Source organism: Hippopotamus amphibius, chromosome 5 (assembly GCF_030028045.1).
Source record: "Hippopotamus amphibius kiboko isolate mHipAmp2 chromosome 5, mHipAmp2.hap2, whole genome shotgun sequence".
Classification (NCBI taxonomy): Eukaryota; Metazoa; Chordata; class Mammalia; order Artiodactyla; family Hippopotamidae; genus Hippopotamus; species Hippopotamus amphibius.
In genome coordinates this window covers 49700929-49716393 of record NC_080190.1, presented here as the reverse complement: position 1 = coordinate 49716393, position 15465 = coordinate 49700929, and the positions used below count along the sequence as shown (strand labels likewise).

At 38.8% G+C, this 15465-nt stretch overlaps 1 protein-coding gene across 4 annotated transcripts in view; it reads right to left on the bottom strand.

Annotated features, from left to right (window-relative positions):
• The window catches only part of ERCC6 (ERCC excision repair 6, chromatin remodeling factor), a 71294-nt gene that overhangs the window by 35166 nt on the left and 20663 nt on the right, over window positions 1-15465 (bottom strand). For all 4 annotated transcript variants that reach the window (XM_057734592.1, XM_057734591.1, XM_057734589.1 and 1 more), the window contains exons 6-7: window positions 6321-6449; window positions 436-594 (exon numbers count right to left, since the gene is read on the bottom strand). In XM_057734592.1, the coding sequence (XP_057590575.1) occupies window positions 436-594; window positions 6321-6449 (288 nt within the window). The remainder of the gene's footprint in view (window positions 1-435; window positions 595-6320; window positions 6450-15465) is intronic.

Sequence of the window (15465 nt, the reverse complement as noted above, 5' to 3'; positions counted from 1 at the left end):
GTAATGCTCACCTGGTCTCCTGCCAGAACAAATATTTTAATGTAAAATTTAATAAATGGAACTAAAGGTATTATGTCTAATTTAAAATTCCATATTGTGTAAACTATTGATATTAACATAATTGAGTTTGTAAACAATCCATTTGTAGAAGCTAACCTTAGACACTGTATTGACCCAAAATATCTAGTGGGGCTCATCTGCAAAATGAAGCATCAATGCCTGGAATTCATTAAAAGTGTTACATGTTTAATTTCTCCTGCCCTACAGCTCCATTGTCTCGTAAAAATTTTCCTTTGATGTCCCCCACTAAAAGAATTAAAGGAATATTGTAATTGAAATGTCATCAATAATTCACAAGACCCTCCTCCACAGCAATACATCTGATGAAATATTAATTGAGCTCCACAGACTGACAGTCTGCAGAGGAGCACTTGCCTGTAATTTGAACCACGAGTCCTGATCTTGCTGTAGCTCAGACCTGCCAAGAAGGCAATTATCTGGATGGTCTTGCCCAATCCCATTTCGTCTCCCAGAATTCCTCCTGCCTGCTGGCAGTGCAATTCCCACAGCCACCTAACACCTGTCTGCTGGTACCTACAACAAACACCAACAAGAAAAAGAAAATGGCAAATGGTGGATAATACAGATCGTAACAGAAAGTACTCATGAATTAATCATTTAGTGAGGTTCTAGTACCAGTCAGAGAAACATGCCGGATGTGTGTTTTACATGAGTATTATATTTATAAGGTCATACATTTTTGATTACCTAGGCATAAAATCACAAATTTTTCTTTACAGAACATTAACACATTTCTAATTAAACTGATAGATAGGGTAATTAGGGACTATTTCATTTCTTTTTCAACGTTAGAAATAGCTTGGTAAACAAACATGAACTTATTATCTTTTATTCAATATCTTTCTGGAAAAAATTGCAAATATTTTTAGTTATATAAAGTTCCAATAATTTTTCTATGAAAAGACACATTAACATTTACTTTTTCAATCTGAACAATATCAAAAAGCAGGACAGAGAACACCACTATTTACAGTATATACTGTTGAAAAGTCACTTGGTAATCATATTATCTTTTTATAGGAAAAATTAAATTAAATTTTAAGGCCATAAACAAGCCTGAATAATAAGGCTGCTCACAAAATTAGCATATAACAGATGATTCTGTCATATTACTAGCAGATGCAAAAAAAAAAAAAAAAAAAAACAGTTTAAAGACTCAACAATACCAAAACTACAATAAGGTATCACCTCACACCAGTCAGACTGGCCATCATCAAAAAATCTAGGAACAATAAATGCTGGAGAGGCTGTGGAGAAAAGGGAACCCTCCTGCATTGTTGGTGGGACTGTAAAGTGATATAGCCACTATGGAAAGTAGTATGGAGGTTCTCTAAAAAACTAAAAATAGAACTACCATATGACCCAGCCATCCCACTACTGGGCACATACCCAGAGAAAACCATAATTCAAAAGGGTACATGTGTCACAATGTTCACTGCAGCATTATTTACAGTAGCCAGGTCATGGAAGAACCTAAATGTCCATCGACAGATGAATGGATGAAGAAGATGCAACACATGTATACAATGGGATATTACTCAGCCATAAAAAGGAATGAAATTGAGTTATTTGTAGTGAGATGGATGGACATAGAGTCTGTCATAAAGAGTGAAGTAAGTCAGAAAGAGAAAAACAAATACTGTATGCTAGCACATATATGTGAAATCTAAAAAAATGGTACTGTTGAACTCAGTGGCAGGGGAAGAATAAAGACACAGATGTAGAGAACAGACTTGAGGACAGGGGAGAGTGGGAAGGATAAGCTGGGACAAAGTGAAAGAGCAGCACTGACATATATACACTACCAAATGCAAAACAGATATCTAGTGGGAAGCAACTGCATAACACAGGGAGATCAACTCAGTAATTGGTGATGACCTAGAGGGGTGGGATAGGGAATGTCGGAGGGAGGCTCAAGAAGGAAGTGATATGGGGATTTATGTATAAATACAGCTGATTCACTTTGTTGTACAGCGGAAACTGGCACAACAGTATAAAGCTATTATACTCCAATAAAGATTGAAAGAAAAAAATAAAGTAAATAATGTTTCTTGTTTCAAAAAAAAAAAAGAACAATACAAAAGGTCTTTTAATATTTTAAAGCAGAACTTGACTCAGGTCACAGCTATTAAAATTTTAAATAAGGAGTACAGGTCAAAGAGCAATAACATATTCCCCTCTAAAAAGAAAAAAAGAGTTGGTATTTGCCCTTCTCCATCAATGGTATTGTCAATTCAATAATCTAAAAATGAAGTTAAAAAAGGAATAAAGCAAAAAGCGTTTTAGAGACTGAAAGAAAGATTTAACACTATGGAATGGTATGAAGATATATATGCCAAGTAAAGAAAACATCTAAAGCAAAAAACATTTAAAAGACAATGAAAGCTAGAGGAATTTTTAGGGAAAGAAAATACCAAGGCTAGTAAACTGCCCACCTTAAAAGAAGGAGGTATTGTTGTTTTGCTGCCCAAATGTTTACTCTTTGGTACATGATATTCTACCTAAAATCTCATTGTGGATTTCAGTCCGTGTTAAACTAGTTTTATTTACTCTTCTCTTCGTAAGTATGTCATAATGTACTCTCCCCCAGTATTTTGCACATCAATTCCAAAAGTCTGTGTCTAGCTGTCGCCATTATTATCTATCATATAAGGACAATTTTGAATGAGAATTTCGCTGCTTAAGTTTGCTAATTATGATATACACATTTAGTATGCACCCTGGACAAGAGGATTTAAAATCCAAACACAGTGACGTCTACTATGGATAAAAGATCATTTAATTTGGGATGAAGGACAAACTATTTAACACACGGTATATAATCAGAAAATAAAGGCTACTAACCACTTAAGGGGCCTACTGCTGGGGAGGCACCAGGCCAGGTGAGGTTTGGATACAACCTCACATCCAGCCCACACAAACAGGATCAGCTGGTTTTATAGTTAGGAAATGAAGGCAGAGAGAGGTTAAGTAACTTGCTAAAGGTCACACTGCTAGAAAAAAAAAAATGAGCAAGCCAGAAGTGAAATTTAGAACCTCTGAATCCAAAGTGATTCCACTTTGCAGATAATCTTGACCAGCAGTTCTCAACCAGGAATGGGTGGGGGGGTGGGGGGGGAGTAAACGGTATTTTTCTCCCTAGGGGACACTGGGTAATACCTAGAAACATTTTTGATTACTACAACTGGGAAAGTGCAAATGTTATCTAGTGGGTAGAGACCAGAGATGCTGTTAAACATCCTACAATGCACAGAATAGTCCCTACAACAAAGAATTATGCAGCCCAAAATGTCAGCTGTGCTGAGGATGAAAAATCCTGATCTAAGAATAAAAGTTGGTCATGAACCACTTACACTGGACTAATCTCAGCTATGGAAAAAGATGAAGTCCAAAAAGCTCCCCCCAAAACTGATATACATTCAGAATCACTAAATTCTAGTCAATCAACCTCCTTTTACTGAGGTACAGAACAATTATGGGACCAACTCCTCCAGGCAGAGTAGGGGCCAAAATCTCCCAGTGGTCATTCCAGTGTTTTCCCACTACACGACACTGCCTCCACCTAACACGGCTCCAACCCCTCTCTGTTTGGGGCCAATCAATTTAAAGAACCTGGAGAGGTGCAACTGAGAAATCATGAAAGGAATAAGAAATGGTGACCAGCATGGTATCCCAGAGGGAGTTAGGACATCTAGGTTCTAAGTGACCCACGAGAGGCAGAGACAGTGTGCCGGATGTGTCCTCACCTACAGATGTAATTTCCAAGGGCGTTCACACAGTGTATGATTGTGTGTATAAGATGATGATTAACACTAAAGAAAGGCCTTAAGGAAAAATATCTACCAGGCAGCCAGGTAAGTCACATTACTACATGGAAATCCCCAACCACAACTGGGGACACTGTACAAAGATGGCAAAGAGTGGCCCTCTCCTTCCATGAAGGCCCTCAGGCATGTATCACTGGATGAGGAGTTAGGGAGCTTGGGTTCTGGTTCCAGCAGTGTCTCTGACTGACTCAGGTTTTATTGCTATAATTTCCTAAAAATAAACCCTATAAAACAATGACATACTTCAAATGAGTGAGCAGGCTATGGAATTCAGTTTTCAGAACCTTTGAAAAAAGAAAAATTACTCTTCAGGAAAAGTTAAAGATTTTTACAAACTACTGTACAACAGTAAAGAAATTACTATACTCCGCTTCCCCCATGAGACTGATGCATCACAAAATAACCACAGATAATTGGTATATCTTGGCATTGACACATTAACCCAAGACTGCATTTACTAGTGTGGCTAAAAGTAAGGTCAAAAGATTGAATTTTGTCATCTGATTGCTAAATCACACAATCAAATACATCTGCTGGGCAAACTTTTAAAACAGAATTTTAAAAGTTAACCATAACCTTGCAGAAAATAGCACTTAAATAGATATACGTACCTGCTGACTCCCTTGTGTACAAATACACCCTGTTAATTTAATTCCACAGAGTGTGATAAATACAGTAAAAATACATCTATGGCTTAAAATTAAATTGGCCTGGCTAAAACAATCATAAAAGAAAAATGGAGACGCTACTAACCCTATTAATTTTTTTCATATAGCAGAATAAAAGAAACAGAAGTTTCATAACATTTATGAAATATTTAAAATCCTGTTTCTGAGAGATTGAAAACAACAAAATACTTTCCAGGAACGTTCAATTAAGAGAAACAGAAAAAAAAAAAAAAACCCACATATTTACATTAACCACATAGGGTTAACAGTCAATACACTGAATCCTATATACTCTTAGTAAGCAAAGTTTGGTTTTATTAACTGAAATTCCTTTGCTAGAAATTCCACATTTATACAAAAATGCATATTCAACTTGATTCTTGTAGATATTTGCCAAATCACTTAATACTCACGTAGAAGCATCCTGTGTTTGTTAAATCAATTTAAGCTATAATCTGGGTATTCCTTTTGCTAGTACAACACTGATACTATTTGGCCTGTTTCTTAACAAGCAATCACTTTAGAGAAGATGAAACAAGTTGCCAATAAATACTATCTTTATTTACCTTTCCACAGTTAATTTTCATTTGGGAGAAGCAATAAACAGAGTAGCCACCTCTCTAGGCTATAAAACATCTACAAAAATTACTACAGGTTTGAACCTCTCTACAGTTCTTCTGTCCAGCATGGCAACCCAACCAAGATATTTCACATCTTTAAGATTCAGCTTTCCTATATATTTAGTGGGATAAAATAACAACTCCCTTTGTTCTCTCCACCCCCAAGAGAAAAAATTAAACTATAATAAAAGCTCTTTGAAAGAAAATATAAAAAGCATGCTCTTTTTAAGTAGCCACCTTGCATAGGATTAGGGCATGGCTGACAGTTGAATCTACAGAGATTAAACAAAACTGTCTCAAAGAAAGAAGTTTATATCCTGCACCCAACTACCAAGTGATGATATAAAAGACAGAAAGAAGCTATTAAATGCTTTAACTTCCTATATGCATCGAGGAAGCCTTCCTAAAGTACCTTGTTAAGTAAATCCCAGGAGGCATGAGATTGAAAACGTGGCTCAGTATTTTCATTCATCACGCAGCCTGGCTTGGATCTTGCAGGCTATACGAATGTATCTATCACAGGGCATCTGGTTATCTGCAACCCTGGGCCACTTCATGTCCAAAACATAGTCCATTTCAAACAGCAACTCAACCCTGAAGGTGTTTGCCTATATCTTCTCTTTTGATATTTAGATACACATTTGTCAGCTCAAAAGTATATACCCTTAGGTACAATATAAGACACTCAGAAAAATAATCTCTACACATTTTATTTCAACATAAAAGTAAAAAAAACCTCCCCAGTATTGATTTTAATAAGCAACTCTTCTTAATTAGTCTGATTTAGAAATTAGAGGTTTGGCCCCTTAAAATTGCTAAGAACAACAACACAAAAAAAATTCGACGTAGATGGCTTTTAAATGTGTTGTTTTCAGTCTGCTGAGACAGGTCCACATACATTCATCAGCTTATAAACATATCCAATGCACACTTTAGTCAATTTATTATATCTAATTTTAATGAACAGCATGTGGCTAAAATTTCATTTGACAGTATCTGTGTTTGCAATAAATTGCTGCAAGTACCTTAAGGGCCAACAGGTAACTACTATGTAGTTCCTGAAATGTTAATTTGTACACAATGACTTGATGACAGATGTAAAGGAAGGAACACATGGCACATACTTAAAAAGCTTTTTGAACAGAAAACCCGGCATTTTAAAACCTTCGTCAAATTCGGCATCGCTTTCCTCAGAATCATCTTCAAGCCTCAAACTCTTCTCTTTGTCTTGCAGTCTCAGTTTATTCCATCTCCTACCGTGAAAACAAAAATCATATTTCCATTATTTTGGTTCCAAACCAGATTAAAATAGTTAGTTCTAAGTAATACACAGGGAAAAACAGACAAAATAGAACAGTCTTTTAGCTTTCTGCTGCCATCATTACCCAAAACACCGATATTCAAAGGAAAAAAAAAAACCAATTGATTCTCTTCTTTCTCCTCAATTCAATTCTCATTTGAATTATTATAGCTGCTCCAGAAATATTCCTGTAAGGTCTCATTTCATTATCAAAACTACTTGCTCCTCTCCTGGCATACCCTAAGGGAAAATTTCTCTGCTAGTTCCTAAGATATATGAACTTAATTCCAGAAAAGATTCAGTGAAAATTTCAATATAACTAAATTTATAGATACTAAATGTCATAGCTCCAAAATGACAATGTAAGAAAAAAGGAATTTTATTTATAATTACTACTACTGTGCTAAAGATATGATGGTCGTACCATAAAACAGCATAATATCTTGAACATAAAGCAAATTTTTGGTCAAAATTACTATATATCAGATTCACATATTGATTACTGCATTAGGGGAGGCATCAACAACATAAAAGTCCTGATAATTATACCACTGAGAAAAAAATGTGTTCACCAAATAAAATCTAAGTTACAAATTCAGTTACATGATGCTTTGCAGATATGAAAGAAGATGAACACTTACATTTCAGAAGGGCAATGCCATGACAAAAGAAACGTCTAAAGGTCTGAAAGTATCAGCAACACAGCAGGGCTGTAGGGAAGGCGCAGCCATGTAGCCAGACTCGTTTTGCGCCCATGTAACTATACCGGGCACTGATATCACAAGTGGGAAAAAAAGAGTCAACAGCCGCACATTCTAGTCACTTCCAGCACAAGCGGATGGCTTTTTTCAGCATGCATGCATCTGACACTTTGAATTTCACAAAATGGTGGAAATGAAATAAAGCAATAACACAGATAAATGCCTTCCACGTAAAAAGCTCATAGGAAGGGAATGAGAACAGCAACACATATAAAAAGGCATTTATCTGCTACTGACTATGCAGGAGTAACAGAGAAAGTGTGAGGGGAGGTAAAGGAGAACATGGAAGGATAACATTGCACACGCTGCCCAGGTGGAGGAATGGTATGTTTTCCAACACCAACTACCAAATCGGCACAGAGACCAAACACAACCCCATGCAGTAGATGCTGGAGGACCTTTAAAGCAGGTCCTCTGATAAATTCTGGCCTTTGTTGAAAATTTCAGCTCTTCAAAGTAAGGAAAGGAAGGGCTAGCTAAGGATCAGTAAAGAGCTAGTTAGTGATCTGAAACTGCTTCACAGGGCACTAAGAGAACCTATAAATAAGCACTGCTGGTGATTTCCAGAGAACAGCCAAAGAAAGAGGCACTATATAGCCAAGTCTAGGGAAATAGCTATCACATAACCACAAGGTTTAACATGTGACAGTCTTTTTATGGGAAAAATGTAATGGCCTTTTTGTGCTTAACTTCTAAAGGCAATCTCTTCCTCCTTTTTATTTGTATTTTTCTTTCTTAAAATCACTATGCAATTGATGAAATGAAGTACCTCTAAGTGGCTATAACAGTCTTTGCTACTTTTCAGTTTCACATTATCTACATATTTAGGTTAAGTGCAATGGCACACAGTAGTGGTTCTCAACAGGGGGCAATCTGGCCATCCTCCGAGGGTGACCCCCTCACCCTCACCTCTGGGTAACTTGACAATGTCTGGAGACATAACTGGTTGTTACAACTGCTGGGGGAGGGGAGACACACTCCTAGCATCTAGCAGGTAGAGGTCAGATGCTGCTAAACATCTTACAATATCCAAGACAGTCCTCCACAACAAAATGTTATCTGCTCTCAAACATCAATAGTGCCAAGGCTGAGAAACCCTGGTATAAAGGTATCCCTTACCATTGGAACCTAGAAACTAAAATGATGTATAAACCTTTTCCTGAGGTATGTATCTGAATTCCTGCTTCTTACTATCTGAAATTTAACAAGCAATTTCAGATGAGACAGTCCTCAGCACCCAAATTCTTACTATCAAAGCTCAGAACCAAACATCTGCATAATAAAAGATAACTTTTTAGTAAATTTGTGGACAATACAAAATTTGTGGAAAAAATCACAAAAACCATCACAGCCACTTCAAAATACTTCATTTTACAACTACCCAAAAATAATTTTACAGGAAGAAAAAGAAAAACAGAAGATGCTGGCTTTACAAGTTTGGCACAATAAGGTCATCAAATATTTTACATACAAGAGTATCACACATTAAACTTCATTGATAAATGATAGCTATTTCCTTAGACTTAGCCAGCTAGTCTTTGTGGCTGTTAAATTTCCCACCACATCACTCTGCTTCAACAGTTTCAGCTTCCTCCTCCTCCCTCTCTTCTAAAATACACAGGCATCATGTCGCCACAGAGCACACAGCACCTAGAAAACCACATAAGCCACTACAGAAACGATTGCACTCCAGTCCCTTCCGCTTTGTAAAGAAATATGAAAAGAGACAAACGTTTATTCAGTTCGGCTAACAGATGACTAAAGGTGGTGGGCAAAAATCATTACTGCCTGCAAGTACTTGTATCATTGTGAAGACAAATCGCCCCAGTAGAATCATATACACATATTAAAGACAGAGAATACCAGGGTTATAAAACCACATGCGTGTGTGGCTCAGGCTAAGAGACTCTCCTGGTATATAAAGCAGTAATTCCTCATGTTGTTTAGAGCCAAGAGACCTGACCGTCTAACCAGCGCACACTGAAGCAGGGCAGCACCAAGTGCTGGTTAACAAGAAGTACCACACAGAACACCAGGGGGGTGGACGAGGGCCAGATTCACCTGAACTCTGAGAGAAACACATGCCCTTCCCATCCCAGATGCCACCAGGGTCTAAAATTGCTCTCTTTAGTGTGCTTAACTTTGCTGGTTCTACAGCCTGGCAGGTTGAGCAACCTGTCTAGCCAGCAGGTGTAAAAAGGGGATTCTGTGCTGTGAATAAAGTAGGTCTGACACATGCAATGAGCACGGGCCCAAACCCTCAGATTCAGACCGTCGAGAATCAAATCCTACTGCCATGTATTAGCACTTCAGTCCTCAGCAAGCAACTTCACCTCTTTAGCATCTAAGTTTCCTCGACTCTGAGATGGGGGGAGCAGTGGCACCTACTTCACTGGATTTGGGGGAGGATGAAATGAGATGCCATACATAAAACACTTAGCACAAGCCTGGAACATAACAGGTGCTCAATGAATTAATATGCTATTCTATATAATCATATCTATTTAATGTAATCTTCACACAACCCTGAGTGAACGATTATAATGTTTACTTACAGAGGAGGAAACGGAGGCAATATATAGTCCAAAACAATCTGCATATGGTAACGCAACACACCACAAGTGCTTGACAGAAGTCCTGAACATGTGTACTTGCACAGAAACTACGGCAGCCTGTCAAATGGGTGCCCAGTAAATGAGTGTGAAGAGCGTGACCGCCATGAGTAGAGACACCTAGCCATCAGAAGGTATCTGCTGCAATATCTCAATTTAAAAGTTCTGCAACAGCTTTGTAAACAGTAAACAAATAGTAACAGAAAGAGAGCTACAGAATGACCTAAAATTGGCTGGGGGCAAGTCAAAATGAAGATCTGGACCCAAGTGATCTGAAATCTTAAAAATCAGCAATGGCCTTGAAATGTCTAAATTCTGTTATTTCAATAAATAAGCTAGATAATGGATTTTAAAAGTGGAAAGGGGCAGTAAATGGTCCAATATTTACATTTTTGGAAAAGAAATAACTTTTTCATGTTTTCTTTCCTCTTGTTTTCAAAGAGCCACACATGTAAGAGTCACAGCTGCAGCCACATAAAACCAAGCGGGCCTGGTGTTCTCTGGCAGGGTTTCCAGCTCCCCACACGACTGCCATAGTCAGCCCACTGCTGACTCCGCTGGCAGCTACTTAGAAGAGAACCCAGTAATAAACATAAACTTACAACTCCAATCAGATGCAGGCAGGGCAAATGCTCCTTGGCTTCACCACATTCGCACAGGAATGAGAACCCAGCCCAGGCTGTGGGGCCTGGGGCTGATACTGCAATAATGATCTGTCAGAAGCAACCCGGACCCAGGGCCAGACTGCTAACAACACCGCACAACCAGTTGAACCAGGAACAACACAGCCTTCAGCTGTAACCTACTGGCACGCCTCATCAATGGAATCCTGAGAATACACCTGAGAATTTATTTTCGAAGGAGAATTCCCAGCATTTCTAGGACGTTCAAAATGCCTGAGCAGGAAAACAAAGCTAGCTGCCATTATGCCAAACCTCAGAGCCTCCTCATCTCTGCGCATCTGCTATCCCCAACCTCCCTCCCCCAGCACACACATCCACACGCCAGTGGACCCTTCAGACCGCCACCCAAGGAGCACCTCTGGAAGAAGCCTTCCCTGATCGGCCAGTTATGTGTCCTGTCCTCCAGGTGCCTTCCCAGGAACACAGCACCTTGGGCACACCTGATGTCTCCACTAAAGCGCTAGCATCTACCAGAGCGGTAGCATCTTTTGAAATCCCTATCTGCCTTGTCCATTAGACTGGGAGCCACTTGAGGTCAGAGACTGAGTCATTTTCATATCTTTAGAGACTAGTATAATGCCTGCCTCACAAGACGCTCAATAAATGCTGAAGGGATGAACAGGTTCAGAACTGGGCCATGGATGGGGAAGACACCAGGGGTAGAGAAGCACGGCTTGAAAACAAAGTGGGTCCCTCAAAATGGGTTTAAGAAACGTCCTATTCTACCTCCTTGACGGCCTGCCTCCTGCTGCATTTCCTACCCCTTCTGTATGTATGACTTTAAAGTACTACTCTGAGCTATAGCCACTGCATATACACGGCTGGGTCCGCTACAAAGAATGAGGCCTTGCAAAGGTCAACTACAAAGTCAGAGAAATGTTTCGTTTAGAATTTTATGAGGAAAAAAAAAGGAGAGGAGGGTTAGCTCATTATATTGAATGAGGAAAATTTTGTAAGTTATTTTCAGGTCCTGACATGTTTTTAGGGGTTTCCCAGGGGATTCACCTTGCCACAAGACTGGTTTTTGCACACCAGCTTGATGGGAAAAAATCAGAAGTCCTGAGTTTGGGTTCAAGCCTCCCTAGGGAAAGGCTAGGCAAAAGATTCAACTTTTTATGAAAGAAGTCATCTTCTAGCAGAGGAAAAAAGAAGTTTAACTGGCCCTAAACTATATTTACATTACTAGAAAGGAAATAATGTTTCTAGTGTTCCCACTTTCATCTTTTTCTTTAATCCATACATGTAATAGTCACAGCTGCAACCAAATAAAATGAGGTGAGTGTGTTATTCACTAGGAGGTTTTCTAACTCCTACAGTCCCTCAGACTCCAGTGGCAGCCACTAGAGAAGAATCCAGAAAAAAAACCCACAAATTTAAGATACTCACTGAGAAGGGAAATCAGAGCAGGCAGAGAGCTACATTACAGTCTATAACTAGTAAGGGGAAGTCCGAACTTTAGAAACATCATCTCACATCACTGCATTTGTCTCCTCGACCATAAAATGAGCCAAACAGTAGGTTCTTATAGGACTGAAGGAGACAATATATGCACTATACCCTTTGGAAACTATTTTTTAATACTACATACATGTCAGATACTATCTTATAATTACTGTCAGGAGACGACACAAAAAAGTAAAATTGAAAAATTTTAGTTAACTGTTGGTTAAATGTGAATAAATAGTAAAAACTGTCAAGAGGCCTACTGCAGTCTTGGGCAGGCAGGAGTTAAGTGCAGCCCCCAAGCCCTCGTAGAAGGCCATCATGCTACTGCACCTGCACTAACAGCCAAGACCAAGATTCTCATCACTCTGGGTGCAACATCGACACTCCTGCAGCAAGGAATGTGGAAACCAAGCCTTATAAGGCACAACAGAAGGACCCAGAACACTGACCTCAGAACAGAGAGAACTGTGCGGAACCAAAGTGTAATCTTGACCTACTCACACTCAAAACCAGCGAGCAGACTGTGAGGTTGAAAGAATGCCCCCGGGCAGATGTCTAGTGCCCCCTGGGCAGATGTCTAGTGCCCCCTAGTGTGTTCAAAGGAGAAATAATTTTTTATTTCTCCCCGAACAATTATTGATAATATACTTATAGTCATATAGATAATTTATCACTAAGTGGACCTTAATCATATTAATAAGAAAAATGTATTAAAGGTAGGAAAAGCCTAACATCAAACAAAACTAAGCTTATAACAGCTAATGAGTTGGCTATGCATATTAAATACAACTGTTAAAGTGCTTTTTACCTTGGAAAGACGTCACCTTTTCATATATATCAATATTTATATAAGCCCTTCCTCAGGATTCTCACAGACCCTCTTACTGGCTTGATGGAATCTTTGTAGTAAATGTTTTATCAGGTGGGCATGCAAATAACATGAGTAGCTAATATTTGTTGAGTGTCTGACATCTGCCAAATATCTTAGCTGTATTACCTTTTGTAATCCTCCGATCACCCTTGAAGAAAGTACTGCTAAGATCCCCATTTACCTGTAAGGAGATACACAAGACCTCAGAGCTACTGAGACTGGCATTCTGACACCACGGCCTGTGATTTCTCCCCGCTATGCCATGTATCACCTCCTTAAGTAACAGTGGCTCGCTCTGGACAAGCTGTGTTTTGTTTTTTTGTGTGTTTTTGGTCTTTTTAAAAAATTTATTTATTTATTTATTGCCTGCGTTGGGTCTTTGTTGCTGTGTGCAGGCTTTCTCTAGCTGCAGCGAGCGGGGGCTACTCTTCATTGTGGTGCCTGCACTTCTCATTGCAATGGCTTCTCTTGTTGTAGAGTGCTCCAGGTGTGCAGGCTTCAGTAGTTGTGGCATGTGGGCCCAATAACTGTGGCTCTATTGAACATGTAGAGCACAGGTTCAATAGCTGTGGCGCACAGGCTTAGTTGCTCCACGGCATGTGGGATCTTCCCAGACCAGGGATCGAACTTGTGTCCCCTGCACGGGCAGGCGGATTCTTAACCACTGCGTCACCTGGGAAGTCCCTAAGCTGTGTTTTGAAATTATATATACATACATATTATGTACATATTTTTTAAATTTAGAGGCAGAAAACAAACTCTAAGTAATAATAACAACTAACAGCTACTGATGCTCACTGTGTGCTGGGCACTGTTTTAAGTATTTATACGTATTAAACAATTTAATCCGTACAACCCTGTAAGACAGATACTATTCTTAATCTCTTTTTTACAATTAAAGAAAGGTAGGCAGGGACAGGTAAAGCAGCCTGCTTAAGATCACCAAATTGAAGATTCAAACCCAGAGTTTGTGCTCGTAACTGTTGCACAATCTTGCCTCTCAAAAAGTATTTTCAAACTTCCCAAAATCACCCTTTTTCTCATAGCACCAGCCGAAAGGTCAATAATCACCTCTTTAAATGCTATACAATGAAAACAACTGTACAAGAGCAAATCAAATTTTAAAACTTCAATTCAAATTTGTCTCAAGAAATGTCAGTGCTAAAGCTTGAGGAGAGGAAAGAGGGCCTTCGTTTCTGTACAGCAACATGATTCCTTCCCCACCTCACTTCTGTGCAGGGTGGGTCAAACTCACTCTTCACTGGACACCTGCCAACTTTTCCAAGTAACAGTAAAATCAGTTTAGCAGTTATTTTGACTACAGATAATCTGGGCTGAACAAACACATAAGAGACACTTCATACCAGACAAACCAATATACATGCAGACCTTGGAGATATCACAGGTTCAGTTCCAGACCACCGCAACAAAGCAAATATTGCAATAAAGCTAGTCACGTGAATTCTGTGATTTCCCAGTAATATAAAAGTTACGTTTACACTCTACTGTGGTCTATTAAGTGTGCAACAGCATTATGTCTAAAAAGAAATGTACACACCTTAATTAAAGAACGGCTGGCTAAAAAACTGCTGACCATCATCTGAGCCTTTAGAGAGTCATAATCTTTTTGCAGCAGTAACATCAAAGATCACTGATCACAGGTCACCATAACAAATTTGATAATGAAAAAGTCTGAAATACTATGAGAATTACAAATGTGACACAAAGATACAAAGTGAGCAAATGCTATTGGAAAAACAGCAATGATCTACTTGCTTAAGGCAGGTGTCACAAACCTTCAATTTGTAAAAAGCGCAGTTATCTGTAAGCGCAATAAAACGAAACGCAATAAAAAGAGGTATTGCCTATACTCAAATGCCTACCCCAACCTACAATAGAGGCAAAATATACCTATTATTGGGAACTGTCAAATATTAGTAGTCTGAGATTACATATTAACAAAACGAACATGCCCTCTCCAAAATTTTAAGGAAGTCACATATCTTGCTGCTTGAAATTTACAACTGAGTTTATTGCTCTGTTTTCATTTTTACATTACAAGGGCCACCAAGATCTGTAGTGACTGTGAAGGAAAAGTCACATCACACAGTTAAATCATTCCTAATAAAGGGTGAAATTTCAGTCTCAGGATCTTTCTCCACTCATTGTAATATCCATGAAAGAAATTCTACAACAAAAGCACAGTGAGTACAATTTGATTTTTAAAAATATATCCAAGGCACCAAGCTGGGTATTTAATATGGTTTGCATTTCTGTAGTGCAATAGGTTTTCTATTTCAGACAGCTAAGAATCCCTTGCAGATTAGTCTAATTTGCTAAATTGAGATACTCGGTGTTTTACTTTTCTTATCTGCCTTTTTATGGTCTATCTGGGCGGACTTAATTGGCACATCCAAGCAGATGAAATACCCTCAGTTAGGAGTCCAGATCTCACAGAGTAAATTAAGACTGATGCAGACAATTATGCACTAGAGCTGAGGATGAGAGGTGTGTGCAGAGCACGAAGCAGAATTAGTCTTCATTTGTGTCTTAGCTTTGTCATTTAAAAGAAGCCAAGATGCTCTCTAAGAAAACT